At 48.9% G+C, this 21,978-nt stretch overlaps 1 protein-coding gene across 2 annotated transcripts in view; it reads right to left on the reverse strand.

Moving 5' to 3' along the window:
* The window catches only part of USP21 (ubiquitin specific peptidase 21), a 558,274-nt gene that overhangs the window by 140,741 nt on the left and 395,555 nt on the right, over window positions 1–21,978 (reverse strand). For both annotated transcript variants that reach the window (XM_086945031.1, XM_086945032.1), the window contains exon 11: window positions 1,959–2,045. In XM_086945031.1, the coding sequence (XP_086801157.1) occupies window positions 1,959–2,045 (87 nt within the window). The remainder of the gene's footprint in view (window positions 1–1,958; window positions 2,046–21,978) is intronic.

The following is a 21,978-nucleotide window of genomic DNA, read 5'->3' on the forward strand; positions in this document are numbered from 1 at the left end:
CCTATTTCACTTCAAAGAAGCACCCGCCATTGTCCGGGGCTGCTTGAAAGTGAAAGCGGACATGGCGAGGAAAGCACGACTTGCCCACAGTAGGAGAAATCCATAAATGAGTGCTAACAGTCTAAATCAGACTTGCTGTGTCGCAGGCGAAGTAAAGGGGCCAGTCGCCATGAGTTTCTACAAATGCAGACAAGGCAGTAACAAGGAGGGACTAACAACCCATGATGGTGTCCATTGGAGAGGCGGCAATGCCCTTTAGGTTTCAATGGAGAAATCACCTCTGTCTAGGATCGGAGGAAGACTGCAGCCTTTCTTGGGAACCAGGAAGTACAAAAGTTGCATCCCTTACCAATTTACTTTTCTCCTCACCAGTTCCACCACTCCAGTAAAATCTGATGGTGGTCTTTTGATGGAAAGGACTCCTCAGATCTGGGGGAGGAGTTGTAGGCAGGGGAGAATGAAGAGGGGTCGGTTGGAATGGTGGGGCATACTCCATTTTTACATCTAAACGATCCACTGGTGTGATATTTCAACCTTCAAGGCTTGTAAAAAGGCGGTTGCCTATTCACGCAAAGAATGTACATGCTCCTGTAAGGCCAAACTAAAGGGGAATTCTTGGTGCTGCGGAGGAGGACAAGAATTAGGTCTGCTGGGAGAGACGACCCTGCCTTTGCCTCTGCCCCTATACTGCCTGAAAAGGTGGTTATGTTGTTCTGGAGGCTGCGAAGGCTGACACTGGCAAAAACTGAACAATCTTTGAATTCCCCAAAATGTACAAAACATTCATTAATCCTTTGCCAGGGACCGAAGGTCTTGGGGCAGTCTCCCTGCCCACCTTGAAACGTTCAAACGTGGAATCCGCCATTTCTCCAAAAAGCTTTGCTCCATAAAAATGAAATGTCCGTCATGGGTGATTTGACGCATTTGGAGAAGCCTTGAAACTGAAACCATAAATAACGTCTTAGAGCCACATAAGTCCACCATAGCACTGGCAACGGAATCTGCTGTATCAAGCCCTGTCTTGATGACCTGCCTTGAAGCATTTTGGCTATTCTGAACCACCTCGGCCAAGTGGTCCTAAGGATGGTCAGGTAAGCTGGGGAGCACCATTTCTGCCATGTCCAACAAGGCATGGCAGTATCTTACCAGCAAACAGGCTGTACTCGGAAAGCAAGGTCAGGCCGCAATTGACAAAGACCCCCATCACCCGATGCCCTCATTTTCTTCGGTTCTCTGCTCAGAGGTGCCAGATTCTGCTTGGTGCAAGAGAACGCCACCCTACATACAACGTGATCCTCGACCTGGTTCAAATAACAAGTTGGTACTAAATTGCCCCTGCCTCACCAGGGGTGTGCTCACCTATCACATTGTGCAACTCATGCCTATCAGGCCTACTTTTGAATTTGCTGCACGGTATTCCTTTACGTTGCTGTCCTCCAAGAAGGCATGTACTGTTAATGTGGAGTTTTGAGGAAACACATGTATATAAAGTAGCTATTGCTGCTGTTAATTGATCCTCCTCATTAATGCCTTCATTCGACTTTCATCACAAATTCATGACAGTACAAGCACAGAGCTGGAAGAAATTGTTGAAAATAGTTGATTGAGGCAGAATGAATAAAACTAGATAGACTTATAGCTAGATCAGACAGACCGACAGACAGACCGACAGACAGACAGACAGATAGATAGATAGATAGAGTGAGGGCAACAGATAGATAGATAGATAGATAGATAGATAGATAGATAGATAGATAGATAGATAGATAGATAGATAGATGCTACTCAGGGAAGAAATCACAATCCCTCAAAAACCATCAATACATTAACCTCATTTAACAGAGTCCGACATGGAACTCTCAATTCATACATATTTAATTATTGTCCCATGGAGGAAGCGTTCTTCTGCTTGCTACACACTTAAATACTTGCTATGATTTAGAAATTCCTTAACTTACCGGCGCATTTTCGGAATTTAACTCTTCCTCCTTCGTGAAGAGACTGAAGCAGTCTAAGAGTGTGACTTTTCCACTAGTGAAACCTTTCTGTAAGAGAAAATGGATCAGCTTTCAGAAGGTACCAGAACTTGGGATATTGAAAAAGGGGAAGGTGGGGGGGGAGCAGAAAACCATCCCCCAAGATTAACAGTAATATCATTCTCAAAAGGTATACATAAGGGAACGGGACTGACTTCTCTATCCTCAATATACCACCCACCGCAATTTAATTTAGTTAAAGTTATCTTTAACGTTCATGTGGCATCACAGTGCAAATCCCCTCCTAATGAATTTGTTTGCCACAATCTGTTTAGGTTTTTAAAGAGTTTCTTAGAACTGTACTAAAAGCATGGAGCTTGGTTAGTTAAAAAGTTATATACATCTATTCATGAATCTTAACCCAATATGTTTAAATGAGTTTTAATGCAATCTTAAAAGTTTATATCTAATTATCTTATATTATGTATTTGTTGACCTCAGGTGAGGTCTGAATTAAATAACATTTTGAATTATATATATATATATATATATATATATATATATATATATATATATATATATATATATATTCACCACCAATGCGCCCTCGCGCTTTCAGAAGGGCTCACCGCGGCACTCTCCAGCCCTCCGGCTTTTGATTACAGCTCCCGATGAACTTCACAACCTTTCTCCAAACAAATTAATAAGTCCGACGCGTTTCGGGGCTAGAACGCCCCTTTCTCATGGACACAAGTACAAAGGCACATATTCCTCACCATAGTGATTCAAAGACACATTTATTTGAATCGAACTGCCCTCAGTGGGTGTGGCTTTCAAGGTAAGGTCACCAGGGTTTCTGGTAACTGTAGTCCAGCAGGTGAGTTTTCTATTAATTTCCTTAAGTAGGTTACATGCCCCTGTACAATTTAAAGTCATTTTATAATCCTTTAGTAGGAAGTGGAGGCGGGCTGTGAAGTTACAGTTTTTGTTGGAGTGTCGCGCTGGCAGGCAGGAGACAGTTCGCCCGCCTCAGTTCACACGCGATGCAACACACACAGCCTGGTGAAGCGGAGCTCCTTCCCACGGCCCGAGCCGACCGTGCAAATACATTAACCACCAATGCGCCCTCGCGCTTTCAGAAGGGCTCACTGCGGCACTTTCCAGCCCTCCGGCTTTTGATTACAGCTCCCGATGAACTTCACAACCTTTCTCCAAACAAATTAATAAGTCCGACGCGTTTCGGGGCTAGAACGCCCCTTCCTCATGGACACAAGTACAAAGGCACATATTCCTCACCATAGTGATTCAAAGACACATTTACTTGAATCGAACTGCCCTCAGTGGGTGTGGCTTTCAAGGTAAGGTCACCAGGGTTTCTGGTAACTGTATCCAGCAGGTGAGTTTTCTATTAATTTCCTTAAGTAGGTTACATGCCCCTTTACAATTTAAAGTCATTTTATAATCCTTTAGTAGGAAGTGGAGGCGGGCTGTGAAGTTACAGTTTTTGTTGGAGTGTCGCTCTGGCAGGCAGGAGACAGTTCGCCCGCCTCAGTCTTCACACGCGATGCAACACACACTGCCTGGTGAAGCGGAGCTCCTTCCCACGGCCCGAGCCGACCGTGCAAATACATTAACCACCAATGCGCCCTCGCGCTTTCAGAAGGGCTCACCGCGGCACTCTCCAGCCCTCCGGCTTTTGATTACAGCTCCCGATCAACTTCACAACCTTTCTCCAAACAAATTAATAAGTCTGACGCGTTTCGGGGCTAGAACGCCCCTTCCTCATGGACACAAGTACAAAGGCACATATTCCTCACCATAGTGATTCAAAGACACATTTATTTGAATCGAACTGCCCTCAGTGGGTGTGGCTTTCAAGGTAAGGTCACCAGGGTTTCTGGTAACTGTAGTCCAGCAGGTGAGTTTTCTATTAATTTCCTTAAGTAGGTTACATGCCCCTGTACAATTTAAAGTCATTTTATAATCCTTTAGTAGGAAGTGGAGGCGGGCTGTGAAGTTACAGTTTTTGTTGGAGTGTCGCGCTGGCAGGCAGGAAACAGTTCGCCCGCCTCAGTTCACACGCGATTCAACACACACCGCCTGGTGAAGCGGAGCTCCTTCCCACGGCCCGAGCCGACCGTGCAAATACATTAACCACCAATGCGCCCTCGCGCTTTCAGAAGGGCTCACCGCGGCACTCTCCAGCCCTCCGGCTTTTGATTACAGCTCCAGATGAACTTCACAACCTTTCTCCAAACAAATTAATAAGTCCGACCTTGAAAGCCACACCCACTGAGGGCAGTTCGATTCAAATAAATGTGTCTTTGAATCACTATGGTGAGGAATATGTGCCTTTGTACTTGTGTCCATGAGGAAGGGGCGTTCTAGCCCCGAAACGCGTCGGACTTATTAATTTGTTTGGAGAAAGGTTGTGAAGTTCATCGGGAGCTGTAATCAAAAGCCGGAGGGCTGGAGAGTGCCGCGGTGAGCCCTTCTGAAAGCGCGAGGGCGCATTGGTGGTATATATATATATATATATATATATATATATATATATATATATATATATATATATATAAAATAAAATAAAATCAAAACAACTTTATTCGATTTTGCACATAGAAAACCATAAAAGTTACACAGTATCCAAAAATATATATAAATACAATCAAGGTACGCACATGTGGTTTTAAGAATAGTCAATCTATACTTCCCTATATGCACTCATCTTTCAATATTTTAATCCGCTCGTTTTGCAAATGGTATTAAGGAATCACGAGCGCACAACCTCATTGAGAAATTGAAATTAATCTTCCATTTTTAGTGCTCTTCTGGTTTGCACTGAAAAACAAAAGTGCTGAAGACTGACTCACAGTAAGAAATCCGATATGTGGAAGGGATTGAATACTAAAGTAACCATCCTGAATCTGAGTGTTATAAGTAAAACAGTTCAAAAGCAAGCACTGACAAAGCCAAAAGGTCTTGCCTATAAGACCTACTGCTATGCCAATGTGTTTTAGTAATGCTGTACACCACTGAGGCTGACTGATGTGCAGCATGACTAAAAATATATCCATATTTTTTTTAAACAGATGCTATGAAGAGGCTGCTGCATTAGTTCAACAAGCATGCACATGACTAGAAAAATACACTTATTTAATTCACTGATTTACTGATTTGCGATCTCTCTCTCTCTCTCTATATATATATATATATATAATTTTTTTTAAATCAGCACGAAAGTGCTTCTTTAAAAAAAAAATGAGTGGGCTGTGGGAGCAGGTTGGAGAGGGCGAAGCAACATGGTAGATGGGTGAGAGAAGCTGGGGAGAACACAGGCAAAACAAGCATTTGTAATGCAAAAAGGTCTCGCAATTATGAGAGTTTGAGCTATTGGCATTCAAAATGACAATGTCTTTTATTTATGTGTTGTTTTTAAAACAGATAAATACAAGGCATTGTCATTTACAATGCCAATAGCTTAACTTCACGCAAATGCAAGATGTATTCGGTGATATGAAAATAAATTTTAAAAAAACGTTAGGACACGGCTTGTCCTGCCTGCAATAGCAGCCAGGACAAAGGACAAAGCTATCTGAGAAAATAGTGCTCGGAGGCTGCAATTAAAGCCAACAGTTACAACACAGATAAAAAGGGGTGTCGCCATGGGAGGTTACAAAATGAGACAAGGCGGTACTAAGGAGGTACTACTAAGCCCATTGATTAATTAAACTCCACAGTTTACAGTGGACAATGACACAAGCCAATAAAAATTATGGGCGGAGAGTGGGTGGAGCATCAAGGCCTTACCTCAAAACAGCATGCCTTGCAGAGCAGCGCATGCGCATCCCAGGCTTGACCTATAAAGCAAAAAACAAATTTGCCAGCAAGGGATTTGTTTCACACTCTCATAAGCAGCATTAGGGATCTCTATTGAAAAGAGTTTTAGATTCTAGCTGTAAACATCAGTTGCTGTATTACATTTAAAAAGTCCAATTACTAAAAACTGATGAATAACCCTTATAATTGCTTCAAAATAATAACAATTTTTGATACCTAATCTCTTTGTGTTGCTTCTCCTTATTGTTTGGCTAGTGTGGTAGCCTTACACTGTGACTTTGTGTACTGTCCCAAATAATTGGACTTTCTAAATATAATACAGCAACTGATGTTTACAGCTAGGATCTAAAACTCTTTTCAATAGAGATCCCTAATGCTGCTTATGAGAGTGTGAAACAAATCCCTTGCTGGCAAATTTGTTTTTGATAGATTATCTGCCCAAGCTCGCAAGGGTTTATTGGGTTACCCCCCCTCCTTTACTGACCTATAAAGCAGCATGGAGCACAGCGAAGAGCACAGACACGACAGAGCAACACGAGTATGGGTTTTCTCGATCTAATAACACAAACATTTTAACTAAAAGTGTCTTCACAGAGGCCACCCCCAAAGGGGGCCTCGAGCGCTGGCGCCATAACCAACGCGAGCCCCAGAAAAAACTGGTTGTTGGCGCGCTGAGGTGGGAAAAGCTCCCGCTGCAGCTGCCAGAAAGACCCGGCCCCATGGCCAATGGGGGCCCAAACAGGGTACGAACCCCCCCCAATCGGGAAACCCGCCAGCTAGGTGGGAAAGACTCTGGGGAGGGGGATATAAGCGCCGCTCCCCGAAGTGACATACTATCTTCGTGGTACGGGTGAGCAGCAGCGGCGCGACACAGATTTTGTTACCTGGTCCTTGGAGTAGTCGAGGCAAAGCCCTGTCCGTGGATGCCACCATAAAGACCGACCACCACTGCTGACACCGAGGAGGAAGACGATAGGGTGCGGCCCACCTCTACTTCAGTGGATAGGTAAGCGCCGCAAGAAGAGCCTGGAGAACCCTGCCAACGCCGCCTTCCTGCATCTCGCTGACAGAGAAGGTAGCGGAAAGGGGTGAGGAGTGCCAGCCAGAGATTTTGGCCCAGTCTTTGAAATTTGGCACCAGATTTGCGATTCGGGAGCAGGGAGGACCCCGGCTTGAATTGCAGCGACAGCCAGCAGGTCAGTGCTGCATTTCTAGCAGCGTAGGGAGCAGCTGGCAGCAGTTGTGGGTGCGGCACAAAGAGTCCGGTTCGCTGCTACCCACGCCTCAGTCTGGACCCAGGCTGTTACAGCATCCGCGAGCGGGGCCTGCCCTGAGCAGGGAGCAGCAAGTCCTTTCCTTCCCTGCCGTCGCAGCATCCCCAGCACCCAGTACATTTTCCGGCATATTGAAGTTATCTGCCGGTGAACGCTCCTTGGTCCCGCCCGCAAGCTAGGAGCTCAGGACACTGTTTCCGGGAGTAGGGGGCGGCCGCGTGCAGCCTTTTTATCCGCCTACTCAGCTCAATCGGCGCCGGCGAGGGGCCTTAAAGGAACAGGCACCACCCGGCCGGCTCATTGAACAAAAGTAGCTGCTGACTGAGCTAACGAACGGTAATTTTATGGCACGATTGGGGCAGCGATCCATTGGCTACAGGGAGTTAGAGGATTGAACGCAGTAATCTCTCGCCAAAACAGACTAACACCTGGGACCAGCTATTGGTGTGAGTAAACAGCCAGTTTGCTTGTAGAGCCACCCCAGCCGGGAGGGGCACGTAGGAGTCAATGGTGCATACGGACTGGCGGCAGAACCCCGCCTTAACAGAGCACCGGTACACAGCCACCGCCAGGTACACTCCAGACAGCCAAGAATCGCCCAGAAGATGGCAAGGCGAGGGGGTAAAAACCAGCCTGAATATCTGAGTGAATTGCTGTGAAAGATCCGGGTGGCATCAGAGGTCCATGGGAGCGAGTGGCTGCAGCCACATCTGTTGCACAACGCCAGGGAAGAACTAAGCAACCAACAAAAGGAGGATGTCACCGCCCCAGCAGCCAAGATGAGAAGGAGAGTGTCGACCAAGCTGGCAGCGGCAACCAAGACAGCCCCCAGAGACAGAACCTGACACCTGTAGCCAGCCCGGCGGCGGCAGGACCAAGCGGTGGGACTAGGGACGCAGCAGCAAGTGGTGAGCATATTAGTTTAATAGTGAAAGAATGTTTCAAAACAATGGCACCACTGTTGCTTAATGGATTGGGCATGCAGGGATTAGGGGCGGCAAGAGCCCAAATTGAAGGGGTGGTTTCTGGGTTGCCTTGGCACCTAGTGGACCCAGGCAAGGCGCAACAGGAATGCTTGTGGGGCCAGAGAGCACAAAAGGTTCGGGGGGAATAGGGTCCCCCATAGTGGCATGGGGTAGCACGACCACAGCATGCGACCCGCCCAATGCCCCTCCGGTGCCAGAACCATACGCAAGGCCCTCCCCCGGTCCAGCATCCTTGACCACCAGGGCCACAGGCCAAGTAAGCCTCATTCCACTAGCAGTCAAAGAGAGCATATGGAGGAAGGAGTTTATTGATATTTTTACACTGCTAGAGATACAGTTAGATGGGCTGGATCTGACTACTTGCGATAAGAAGGATGATGATAGATGGGAAAGACGGAAGGAACGAAACGAAAGAAATTTTGACAATTGGCTGGATGCATTCAGAATAATGGCATGCATAATTGTAGAGAAATTCCCACGATTCGCAGCCGACTTATGGCTTTACGAGGCCAACATACATAATGCACAGAGGCAATTCCCTGGCGACGCATGGCTAGAATATGGTAAAGGTTTCCGGCTAAAAATGCAAAGACACCCAGAAATGGAGGAGAATGAGGAGGATGTTTCAGGTTTCATTCATAACATGATGGTAGCCAGGGAGGCCAAGGCATGGGTAGGGAAGAGCGAGCAGCCTTTTCGGCATTCCTTCCACGAGGGGAAGGGAAGGACGTTCCAAAAGTCCAAACAGTTCAGCACATGGAAGCTCCACGCACTAGCGGGGCAGCAGCAATATGCTGGAAATTCGAGGCAAACGAATGTACCTACGGGCCTCATGCAGGTTTCAACATATCTGCTCCTCCAGTGGCGGGGGACACCCGGCAGCAGGGTGCAGATGCAAGAAGGAACACAGGGGAGACAAAAAGGAGAAGAAAAAGCAGTGAGGCAAACACAGAGGGCAAGGGGGGACTAAAAGGAATTCAAAATTGCACTTTAGCCAGATCCCCTATCAACACTCCCCGATTACGCAAGCTAGCCAATACATACCACAACAAAACAGACGCCACCATCTAGTAGAAGGTTTTGAGGAGGGTTTTACTATCCCGTTTACAGGCCCCCTCCCCCCAGGCAGCGCCAATAATTTAAAATCGGCGCTACAACACCCAGGGGTGGTCACTGCAAAATTGGAGAAAGAAAGAGCATTGGGAAGAGTAGAAGGCCTCTCCCCTACAACATGAGCAAGGGGCTGATGATCTTGCCATTAGCGGAAATTCCCCAAAAATAACTAGGACAATACCGGCTACTTCACCATCTGTCCTTCCCTGAGGGGTCATCGGTAAATGATGGGATTAGCGCAGACGCATACTCGGTGGGTTACGCTATGGTAGATGACACCATCGGGAAGGCATGGCTAGGCAGTTCGGGCTGGACTGTTCCCATGAGGCACAGGGTCAGACTGATTTGCATATGGCCATGTCTGAACTGGGGTGGCAGAGTGGGCTAAAGAACGGTGATGGATTAAACCCAGATCTTTTGACTAGGTGTAAGTGTTTGATTGGTTCAGATGCTCCGTCCATCACCACCCCCTTTTGTACCGCTTTGTTCGCCATAAGTTGGCAGGGTATGCTCAGACGTGAGTCCCTTGCTCACTTTGCCACTGGATTCAAGCAAGCCTGGCTGAAGACGGCTGAAATGCCAGAAACCGGTCCTCGGAAGCTTGTTTCCGGTCCAGGGAAGGCATGGCTTGGCAGTTCGGGCTGGACTGTTCCCATGAGGCACAGGGTGAGACTGATTTGCATATGGCCATGTCTGAACTGGGGTGGCAGAGTGGGCTTAAGAACGGGTGTGAGTGTTTGATTGGTTCAGATGCTCCGTCCATCACCACCCCCCTTTGTACCGCTTTGTTCACCATCGACTTGGTCAGCGCAACAAGCCATGGGGCCCTCCTGGCAAAAGCAGACATTAAAGCAGCCTTTCGCTTACTCCTGGTCCACCCCTCGAGCTTCCACCTATTGGGGTTCCGGTGGGAGGGAGACCTTTACTTTGATAAAGCCATGCCCATGGGGTGCTCGGTATCCTGCGCCTACTTTGAAATCTTCAGCACCTTCATAGAATGGGCACTACATGTCAGGCATCCCCCAGGTGGGAAATTCCATTACCTTGACGATTTCCTCTTCACAGGCCCGGCTGCGTCAACCGAGTGCAGCGACACCCTGGTAGCATTTAAGAAATTGGCAGAGGAGCTAGGGATTCTCCTGGCGGCAGAGAAAACAATGGGTCCAGTGACAAAATTCACATTCCTGGGGATAGAGCTAGACTCAGTGGCAGGGACATCCAGGCTCCCATCAGCAAAAGTGGAGGATTTCAGGGAGGACATCAGGGACCTCTCCGGGCGCGAGAAGGCAACACTGAGGGACCTCCAAAGGCTAATAGGCAAGCTCAATTTTGCATCCAGGGCTTCCCAGCAGGCAAGGTGTTCGCTAGGTATTTAAACCAACTAACGACAGGACTTACCCACAAGCACCATCACGTCAGACGGGACGGGAGTCCAGCAGGACCTTTTAATGTGGGGCACGTTCCTGGCAGATTTAACGGGATGTTGTTTTGGAGAGAAGGCTGGGTCACAAGAAGGCAGATAGCGCTGTTCACAGATGCTGCTGGCAGCACAGGTTTTGGGGCAATCCTGGGCAGTTAATGGTGCGGGGCCAATGGACTAGCAGCTGGCAGAGGCAGGGCATACCCAGCAATATCACATTTCTCGAGCTATTCCCAATCATAGTAGAGCTAGTAATATGGAAATGGGAATTGCGTAACATGAAGCTGACGCTATGGTCAGACAACGAGGGCGTAGTACAAGCAATCAATAGGGGTTCTGCCAGGTGCCCAGACACACTGCGATTAATGAGCCAACTGGTTAATTTAAAGTTGGAAGGAAACATAGACCGGAGAGCACACCACGTACCAGGGGTGGAGAACGAGATAGCAGACGCCCTGTCAAGAGCTCAGATGGACAGATTCAGTGAGTTGGCCCCAGGGGCAGAGCAGAACATGACCCCCTTCCCGGCACAACAGTGGGACCTGGCGGGGTAGATCTATCAGAGCTGGCCGGAGGCAGGAAGGCGATATAAAAAATATGTTGGGACGGAAATGCGGATAGGGGGTATCCAGAGCCTGGGGGACGTGAGAGACACGAGCAGGGCAGGTGAGCAGTTCGTTCATTGGGCATTCAACTGTAGGAAATCCACAAAGCACAAGCACAAGCCCACCTGTCCGCCGTGGCATATTACACAAAACTGTAGACAGGGCATGACCCCAAGGCCTCCCATTATATCAAAATAGCGATGAAAGGGTGGAAACATGCAGAGGGCGCAAGGAAGGATGACAGGCGCCCAATAGACTACACAAAGCTGGGCCTACTGTTGGGAGCACTGTGGCATAACAAAGGACACCTTTGAGCTCAGCCTGTTTAAGGCTGCATTCTTCACTGCATTCTTCAGGGCGTTTCGCCTCGGCGAACTAGTGGCGTTCTCGAGGACTGGGCCAGCCAAGCACTGCCTACAAGCAGGCGATGTGATGCCCAGAACAACTGAACAGAGATACTACTGAGGTGGTCAAAGACAGACCAGACCGGCAAAGTGGTGGTAGTGAGGCTATAATGCATCAAGGACCAGAGCTGCTGTGCAGTGTGCTGCATGCTAGCATTCATGGCAGTATGACCGGCTGGCGAAGAGCCACTGTTCAAACACAGGGACGGCACACAATTTAGCAAATTCCAGTTTACAACAGTCATGCGCATGGCCTTCAGCAAAGCGGGGCTCCACCAGCGGGTTTTGGGTCACATTCATTCAGGATTGGGGTAGCAACAACAGCGGCGCAACATGGGATGACCGAGGCTGGGATACAGGCAGTAGGTAAATGGCAGTCGCGGGCATACCAGACCTACATGAGACCACAGTTGCTATTGTACTACCTTGACTGCCAGGGGAGGGCAGGGGCGCCTCTCCCAAAGGGCAAGCAGCAGATTGACAAGTTGATCATTGCCTCGGCAGGAAGGAGACCGCGCCTGGTGTGGGTGTTGGGCCATTCCTTCATAACACAAATGCAGTACTGGTGGCGGCGAGGGGGCCACAGACAAGAAGTACGGCCAATGGACACATGCATCCGGTGGAGGGGCCAACCAAGAATAAAATAGGACCAGCTGCCAGCGACCCTCGCGGATCTGCAGGTGGACGTTGAATGGCATCCAGATATTTTGATTATCCATTTGGGGGGGAATGATCTGGCCAAACGGGGGAGGAAAGCACTCCTCCAGGACATACAGAGAGACACTCACAGAAGCAGCCAGGTCTTTCAGGAGCACCGCCATCATCTCGTCGGAATTGATCAGCAGAAGGGAGTGGTGCGGGCCGAACCACAAAAAAACAGTTGAGAACTCGAAGAAAAAGCTGAACCTTGCTGTGAGCAAATTTTGTAGAACCAATGGGTTAGAAAATATCAGGCACGGGCTCATACAGAAGGGGCTGCCCAGAACTCTATGAGAAGGATGGCGTGCACCTGACAGAGGAAGGCAGGCGAGTATTCTGGGACAACCTGTGGGGCGGCATGGCTCTAGCGGGTAGATAAAAAGAAAAGAGGAGCGAGGGGGAGCCGCAGGAAGAAATAAGTCTCCCTGAGGGCATGGCGGAGAGCTACGGGGACAATGGTTGGTATGGAGGCACACCGAAGGGCGGGGTGGCAAAATAGGACCACTCTCCTTGGGATGCCTCACAGCTCGGTGAGTTGGCCTAAGGGCGGTGCCTAGGACCACGCACTTTGGGATGTCTCACGGCTGGGTGAGTTGGCCTACCAAAAGGGGGTAGGAAACTGAGATGGCGCTCACAGCTCAGCCCCCACCGGATGGCAGGGCACAAAAGAGTCTAACAAGGTAGCGAGTTGTGGCCTAACTCCAGGACAAAAGCTACCCCCCTCCCCGTGCGCAAAGAGAGCACAAATCCAACTGAACAAAGAGACAACCCAAAAGGGACAAAAAACAAGAAAAGCCTGTAAATGAGCTAACCAATGAACTGGCAGTCCAATTTGCTAATTGGTGATGTACATATGATTTATGGCAGATATGATGTATGACAAAAATGCATATGATTTATGACGCAAATACGACAGTTCACCAATGATGATTTATGACCAGGGCATGCAAATGATGCCAAAGTACATAAATGTAATCCTAATAAAACTGCGGCCAACAAATGACCACTACAAGACACAACTGCATGTTGGCTGATTCATTCTAAGGTAAACGGTGGGGAAAGGTTGCATGTACTCTACAGTGGGTACAGTGCTGCGGTTATGCATGTATAAGGCCACAAGATGGCAGCAAATGCCAGCGAACAAAACGACAGAGATTAGTTAGCTGAAGAGGTGATCTGTACCCGATCACACAAAACACACTTAACTGTATGCTACATTCCTACAGTAAGTACCCTTTCCAAATACTGACCACTACATCCCCAAACAGCATCATCCACTAGACACCCTGCTTCAACAATGATCACAGAGAAAAGTAATTTTAGGTGTTTATCATGAGTATCTCTTTGAAATTGACAACCACAAATTTACCGCTCATGTGTACGGCATTTCCTTGCAAGACTGTGAACCATACAACTTTCTAGCTATCAAAACAGCCATAACAAAATCTAAGCTAGCCAAGCACAGACCCTCAATCTTTCACTACATGGAAACAATAAATGCGAGTGGCCACCAGGTCTCGCACCTGTACAAACTACTTCGCCCCACTTCCACCAGACTCAAACGTCAAAAACACCAACTACTGGGAAGCGCAGCTAGGTACCAAACTCACGGAACAGGAACTAGAAACCTTTTGGGCAGCCCCATCGAAAAACATGATATCACCGGTGCTAGCACAAACGAAATTCTGGCTACTACATCAAGCATACTGGACACCGGCGCGACTAGCAGTGATAGGGTTGAAAGAGAACGATAGATGCTGGAACCGCGAGACAGAAAAAGGCGACCTCGCAAAACTCATATCACTGCAGTAAAATCAGCAAATTCTGGGGGAGGGTAACCAATTTCATTAACAAAATCATAGGCTGCACTCTTGACAGAACTTTTGCCACAACCACCAATGCCCATATCACAACAGACGTACCCATCCAACAAGACAGACTCCTTCTAGACTTCTTCTTGACCACAGCAGTGAAAACACTTCCAAAGTAACATTCAAAGGGTGGCTGAACTGGGTGACATTCCTCAGAGGAGCAGACAATACTGCACTCAGATACACACCATGGAAGAACCCAAATAGGAAAATGTGGGAGAAACTGGACATATATCTAAACCCATACAAACCGTTATGAAGAACAAAGATCCAGATCTAAACCAGTCAAACCCGATTCCAGGATGACCGGTCGACCTCACACCAAATATCCGCCCGCCAATTCTATGTTTTATGTTACGTTCAATGTTCCAACGATAGCGCAACCAACCGCACCAACCCCTAAGCTAAAATGTCAGCCGTGCGCAGAAACTAGGGGCAGATATGAGCACAACCAGCACTGTAATCCGCAAGACCCTATGCAACTGCCTGACAAACATGTTATTTGTTGTATGTAATTTTTGTATTCTGGAACATGTAAATACCAATAAAACATTTTTTTTTTAAAAACATCATTTAGGTGGAATCAATTTATATTTTTAACATGTGATATTGGAATGTGTAAATCAACAAAAATACATAACAGCTGGCTGAGAAGATGGAGTAGTTTCTCATCTGCAACTCCAGTTCTGTAGTAGGGGAATCTCTGTTATAGTCATAATCTAGTGAATAGTCCCGCTCATGTGCGGGGACCCCGGAGCAATCAAAAATAATCTCTTAAACTGTCTTCCTTGCAGTCCTGCATAGACACTTAAGAGAGAATTTAAAGACAAATAATGCAGCCTATACATGTTAGGCTACACTGTCCAGTACTTCAACTAGAAATGTAAAGGATATTCCACCAATATCACATTTAAACCTGTCTGCCAGGTTTTACCAAGGAAAACACTTCCCCCCTTCACCAAATCCTTGGAATGATAGAGAGGAAGGGCAGGACAGACAAGCCCCCATAGGCTGCCATTATGTGGCTTAAAAAGGGATACCATGCCTTTAAGAAAACTTTCCAGAACTCTCCTGGTATCCCAGAATGCACAGCAACTCCCTCCACTTTCAGTTCTTTTTGGAGGTGTATACAGCTAGACCTGTAGCATTCATCATTTTATCCTTTTCTGCACCGGGGAGGAGGGCGGGTGCTTATGACTATAACAGAGATACCCCTACTACAGAACTGGAGCTACAGGTAAGAAACTACTCCTTCTGTAGTAGGGGATCTCTGTGTATAGTCATAATCTAGTGAATAGAATGGCAAGCCCATCCACAAAACACCCTGGTGGTGGAGAAAAAAGTAAGGCAACACCACTACTGTGCAAACAGATTTCTCAATGAAGCCTGCCCAACCTGAGCATCTGCCCTGGCATCGGAGTCCAGACAGTAATGCTCAGCAAAGGTATGGACCGACTTCCAAGTGGCAGCCTTGCAGATCTCTGCAATGGGAACGTTACGAAGCAAAGCTGTTGTAGCCGCTTTGCCCCTGGTGGAATGAGCCTTAGGCTTACCTCCTAAGGTCTTACTCGCTTTCTGATAACAGAGCTGGATACAAGACACAATCCACGTAGAGATGGACTGTTTCGAAGTAGCAAGACCAGTCCTAACTGACCCATAGTTGACAAACAATTGGTCGGATCTACGAATGTCTTTAGTTTTATCCAGATAGAATTTCTAACACCCTTCTGACATCCAGGGAATGAAGAGACCTTTCCGCTGGAGTGGAAGGATTCTGAAAAAAAGTCGGTAAAGTTATAATCTGATTAAGATGAAATTCAGAAATCACCTTGGGAAGGAACTTAGGATGAGTACGCATAACAACCTTAGCAGAATGAAACACAGTATAAGGTTCCTGGCAACACAATGCCTGAATCTCACTCACCCTGCGGGCCGATGTAATGGCCAAGAGGAACACCGCCTTCCAAGACAGGTGCTGCAGTGAAGCCTTGTGAATAGGCTCGAAAGGTTCCTTCATCAGCCTGGACAGCACCACATTCAGTTCCCATGCAGGCGACAGGAGCCAAACAGGAGGAAACACCTTCTTCAACCCTTCCAAAAATTCCTTAATCACAGGAATCTGGAAGAAGGATGCCTGTGAAGGGCATTTTCTGTACGCAGTCAACGTCGCCAGATGAGCTTTAATGGAATGGAAATTAAGTCCAGACTGAGCTAAATGCAGAAGGTATGGAAGGATGACTTCTTCCTTGCAGGTCGTTGGATCATAGTTCTTAGACATGCACCAGATGCAGAATCTCTTCCATTTGTAAGCATAAGAGGTCCTAGTAGATGTCCTCTTCGCCTCCTTCAATATGTCCATGCACTCCTCAGGAAGATTCAAGTGACCATATTGCACTATCTCAGGAGCCATGCCGCCAAACTCAACGACGAGAGGTTGGGGTGCACCATCTGTCCCCCGAACTTCGTGAGAAGGTCCGGTCTGCACGGCAGTTGCATGTGAGGAAGGAGAGACCGGTGCAGCAGGTCCGTGAACCACCACTGTCTGGGCCATTCCAAGGCAATGAGGATCATCCGCGCCCTGGACTGGGACAGCTTGATGAGCACTGCCGGAATCATGGGAATGGGTGGAAAAGCGTACAGAAAGCTTTTCGACCAGTTGATCCATAACGCATTCCCGAGAGTCCCCTGCTGGTAATACCTGGATGCAAAGTCTCGGCATTTCCTGTTTTCGGCGGTGGCGAACAGATCTACGTCTGGAGTGCCCCACCTGGCGAAGACGTCTTCGAGTACTTCGTCGTTTATGACCCACTCGTGGTTTTCCTGAATCAGTCTGCTGAGAGTGTCCGTCTGAACATTCTGCACACCTGGCAGATGGGCGGCAGTTATCGTCAATCCTCTGGCTAGCAGCCAGTGCCAGATCGCCTGCGCTTCCTGTGACAGAGTGCGCGATCTCGATCCCCCTTGCTTGTTCAGATAATACATTGTGGTCGTATTGTCCGTCTGTACAAGTAGAGAGTTGGTCTAGAAGGACGGAAGAAAGGCTTTCAGTGCCAAGCGAACAGCTCTGAGTTCCAGGAAATTGATGTAGTACGTTGACTCCGCCTGGGACCACAGTCCTTGGATCTGTAACTGTCCGGAATGCGCTACCCATCCTTGGAGAGAAGCATCCGTCACGATAGTCTGAGAGGGAATGTCCTTGTATGGGAACGGGAATCCCCTTGAGGAGATTCTCCGCCGAACACCACCACCTCAGGGACTGCTGAGCATGCAGAGAGAACTGTATCCTGTCGTCCCAGGTCCCTCGTCTCTGGTCCCACTGATCCTCCAGACATTCCTGCAGCAGCCTCATGTGCAGGCGTGCATGCGGAGTGAGGAAGATACAAGAGTCCATCGACCGCAGTAGAGAAGACACCGTCCTCACTGTTGCAGATCGAGCAGTCGTGAGAGTCTGAGCCTTCCGAAGGATCGATAAGCGTCTCTTCTCCGAAGGACACTCGCTTGCTGACAACGTATCGATCGATGCCCCCAGGTATTGTAGGCACTGGACTAGAGTCGGGACCGACTTGGACATGTTGATATGCAAACCCAACTGACTCAACAGAGCTGCCGTCCTGTTGAGGTGTAGTTGTGCTTCCTGGAAGGTCGAGGCTTTGATCAGCCAATCGTCCAGATATGGGTAGACAAACACCTTGTTCTTTCTCAGGTGTGCCGCCACCACCGCCATGCACTTTGAAAAAGTCCTTGGAGCAGACTTCAGTCCAAACGGCAGTACGGTGTACTGGTAGTGATTGTTGCCGACCAAGAATCGCAGGAACTTTCAGTGTTTCCGTGTGATGGGCACATGGAAGTATGCATCCTGCAGGTCTATCGTGCAGAGCCAGTCTCCCCTTTGTAGCTGAGGGTAAATCTGGTGCAGAGATAGCATGCAGAACTTCTCCCTGTGAATCTATTTGTTTGCTTGTCGCAAATCCAGAATGGGCCTGAACTCGTTCTTGTCTTTCTTGCGCACCAGAAAGAAGCGTGAGTAAAGACCCTTTCCCCTTTGAGACATAGGGACGTCTTCTATCGCCCTTTTTTCTTAACAGGGTATCGGTCTCCGCCTGGAGCTCGCGTAGCTGGTACTGCGAGAGAACCGGTGGAATCGCTGGAGGCGGGCTGATGAAACGAAGACTGTATCCATTGCAAATAATATTCAGCACCCACTTGTCCTGAGTAATGTTTCTCCACTCTGCCAGGTAATATTGGATGTTCCCCCCCACCGGAGCGGGTAACGGAAGAGGGGGAAGTAGCACCTCAGGGCTTAGACCCGGCGAGCCCTTATTCGCTGCGGAGGACTGCTGTCCACCTCTGCCCCTCTGGCGCTTCTGGAACGGTCGCCGCTGGTATTGCTGCTGCTGCTGTTGCTGCTGACCAGCCTGCCGACCCTGACCTCTGCCCTGTGCCCTGTAACGCTGTTGGAACGGGCAGTAGGTCTTCCTCTACTCCTTCGGCTTCTCTAACCCGACAGCCGTCAGGGTCTCAGCCTCCGCCTTCATGGGGGCCATCTCCTCATACGCATGTCGGCCGAACAGGGTCGCTCCAGAAAAGGGCAGATTGGCGACCCTCTGTTGAGCTTCGGGCTTCAGCGACGTCAGCCGCAGCCAGGCGTGTCGGCGCAGGTTAATACCGTGGCAGTACCCGTGGGCTGCCAACAGCGAGGAATCCGCTGCGGAGCCGATTATCTGGTTAGAGACCATCATTCTCTCCTGGAAGTCCTCTCTGCGTTCTCTGGGCAGATGTTCCGGAAACTGCTGCAGGGACTCTCACAATGCTCTATTGTAACGCCCCAACAGCGCCGAGGCACTGGGGGCCTACATGGACGAGGAGGCCTTACCACATACTCTCCTTCCTGCTGAGTCCATTAGTCGACTCTCCTTGTCAGGGGGCACCTTCGATGATGGCTGCCGTCACTATTACTGAGTCCGGTACAGGATCCACACGCAGAAAAGCAGGGTCCGACTCAGGGGCCTTGTACTTCTTTTGTAGCCTCGACGGTGCAGACTTCGTAGAGGCAGGCGTAAGTAAGAGGTCCATTGTTGGTTCTTCCAGCCCCGGCACCAAGGGTAGTAGAGGACGAGACAGCTGCTTTTTATTTAGGGTCTCGAATATAACGGAGGTTGAGGGCATAGGAACCGTCAGCGTGATGCCCAGTTTTGCCGCTCCTCGGAACAAGACCTGAAAGGAGGCAATGTCGTCCACCGGAGACACCCTCGTCCGAGGGGAATCCGAAAGCGTCGGGGAATAGTCCCTGGCACTAGATGACTCTGTGCGGCGAGACCTGGACCGGTCTCTCCTGTGACGTCGTCTGGATCTAGTAGACGACCGCCCACCATCTCTTGACCTGCTCCGTCCGGATCGGGACCTCGGTCTCCTTGGTCTTGACCGATCCACTGGCCGTACAGGCGCGGGCTGTGGAGGCTGAGGCGGCATCTTAGGCTTTGGAGGGCCTGAGGGTGGTGTAGGTAGATGCAATGAGTAGGACCTCGGAGGCGGAGGTGGCGGAGGAGGAGTGTGAGTCCTCGGAGGAGGTGTAGGTGTCCTCGGAGGAAGAGGAGGAGGTGTAGGCATCCTCGGGGGGAGGCCCCTAGGTAACGGAGGAGGCGGTGTTCCATGCCTCGAGGGTGAGTAGGCTTGTGAGTACCCCGAGCCCGGGGACTCCCCCACCCTCGGTCTCCTTGGCTTCCGTACCCGTGAAGGAGACCTTGAGGCCGACCGTTTCCTTGACGAGCGACGGCGCCGCCGCGACCGTGAGCTCGTGGTCGAAGAAGAAAGGCTGATAACGGAGCCTTGGGACTCTGTCCTGGCCTTAGAACGTCTTCGGGACCTGGACTCCCTTCTTCTGGACTCCAATCTGGTTCTCGACGTCGAACACGTCGACGCCGACCTCTTCGACGTCGAAGATCTCTTTCTCGATGTCAAGGAATGCCTCCTCGATGACGAATGCCGATTCGACGACGACCGGCGGTGTCGCCTCGAAGGTGAGCGACGGTGTCCGCGAGACCCCTCTCGACGTCGGTGGTACCTCGACGACGAAGTTGTCTTCGAGGTCGACCTCGTCGGAGGTCTCAACGTCAATCCCCTCGACGCCGAACGACGCCGCCGCTTCGACCCAGAGCCCTGGGGAGACGGGGAACACACTGCGGTCATGCCTCTCGGCGCCGACGTTGAGGCCGTCGACGGAGAACGATGTCATTTCCTGGCCTTTTCTTTACTGGGGAGCCCCACAGAGGCCGCAGCACGGACAGAGGAAGGAGCCCCTTCATGCAAAGACCCACCTTGGTCACGCAGTCTTCGCTTCTCCAATCCTTGAGGCCGAGTCTTTTCCCGGTCCCTCAGGGTCCTGTTGGAGAACTGTTGACAGATCTCGCAATCCTCTGGGACATGAGAAGGGGGCAGACAATGAATGCACAACCTGTGTTTGTCTGGTTTGGCCTTCTTTCCAGCACACTATGGACACCTATCAAATAGGGATGGCATAACTGATGAAAAGAGTGGCTAAACTTACTAGACAAAATACCAGCAAGAGCAGAAAGGGCCAAAAGACGTCGAGTGAAAACACTCTGGACACTCTAAAATTGCAAAAAAGCTAGAATAACACCCAAAAAGGGAGAGCTCAATGCTCCAGGGTCCTGCTAGCAGGAGCCGGAAAAAAGAACTGAAAGTGGAGGGAGTTGCTGTGCATTCTGGGATACCAGGAGAGTTCTGGAAAGTGTTCTTAAAGGCACGGTATCCCTTTTTAAGCCACATAATGGCAGCCTATGGGGGCTTGTCTGTCCTGCCCTTCCTCTCTATCATTCCAAGGATTTGGTGAAGGGGGGAAGTGTTTTCCATGGTGAAACCTGGCAGACAGGTTTAAATGTGATATTGGTGGAATATCCTTTACATTTCTAGTTGAAGTACTGGACAGTGTAGCCTAACATGTATCGGTTGCATTATTTGTCTTTAAATTCTCTCTTAAGTGTCTATGCAGGACTGCAAGGAAGACAGTTTAAGAGATTATTTTTTATTGCTCAGGGGTCCCCGCACATGAGCGTGACTATTCACTAGATTATGACTATACACAGAGATCCCCTACTACAGAAGTTTCACTTACCTATCTCGCCGCAAGTAAAGCAGGAAACATGCTGTAAGCAATGTTTTTCAGGCCGAGCCTGGGCAGCACATGCGCTGCTCTGCGAAGCATACTGTATTGAGGTATGTCATAGAAACTCAGCCCATTTCCCCACCCATCTTTTCAATTGGCTCCTATTACTATCCTTGTGAAATTGTTGCTTTTCATTTATGAATAGGCTTAGTAGTCCCTCCTTGGTACTGCCTTGTCTGCATTTGTAACCTCTCATAACAACTGGACTTGTACTTGTGTTGTTACACGGTCTGCGTTATGTAGTTGGTGAGCACTATTTTCTTTAATGATCTAACCCCTAATCCACCCACAACATCGCAGAATGCTATTATATTTATAGTAGTTTTTTTGTTTACTATTAATTCACTTTTTGCTATTTGTTTTGAAGGGCCCCATACTGCACTTTAATGTTAATAGAGGCCATGCTCCTTTCTTTAGACGAGCCGTATCTAAAGAAAGGTCTGTGGCGGTTATTAAAGTGAAAAAGCAGCATGGAGCGCTTTTACCACAAAAAGCATTTGTTTGTCAAGTTGACAAACAAATGCTTTTTTTGGTATAAGTGCCCCATACCGCGCTTTCACGTTAATAGCAGCCACGGACCTTTCTTTAGACAGGGCTCGTCTAAAGA

This window comes from Lissotriton vulgaris, chromosome 12 (genome assembly GCF_964263255.1).
Source record: "Lissotriton vulgaris chromosome 12, aLisVul1.2, whole genome shotgun sequence".
In the NCBI taxonomy this organism is placed as follows: domain Eukaryota; kingdom Metazoa; phylum Chordata; class Amphibia; order Caudata; family Salamandridae; genus Lissotriton; species Lissotriton vulgaris.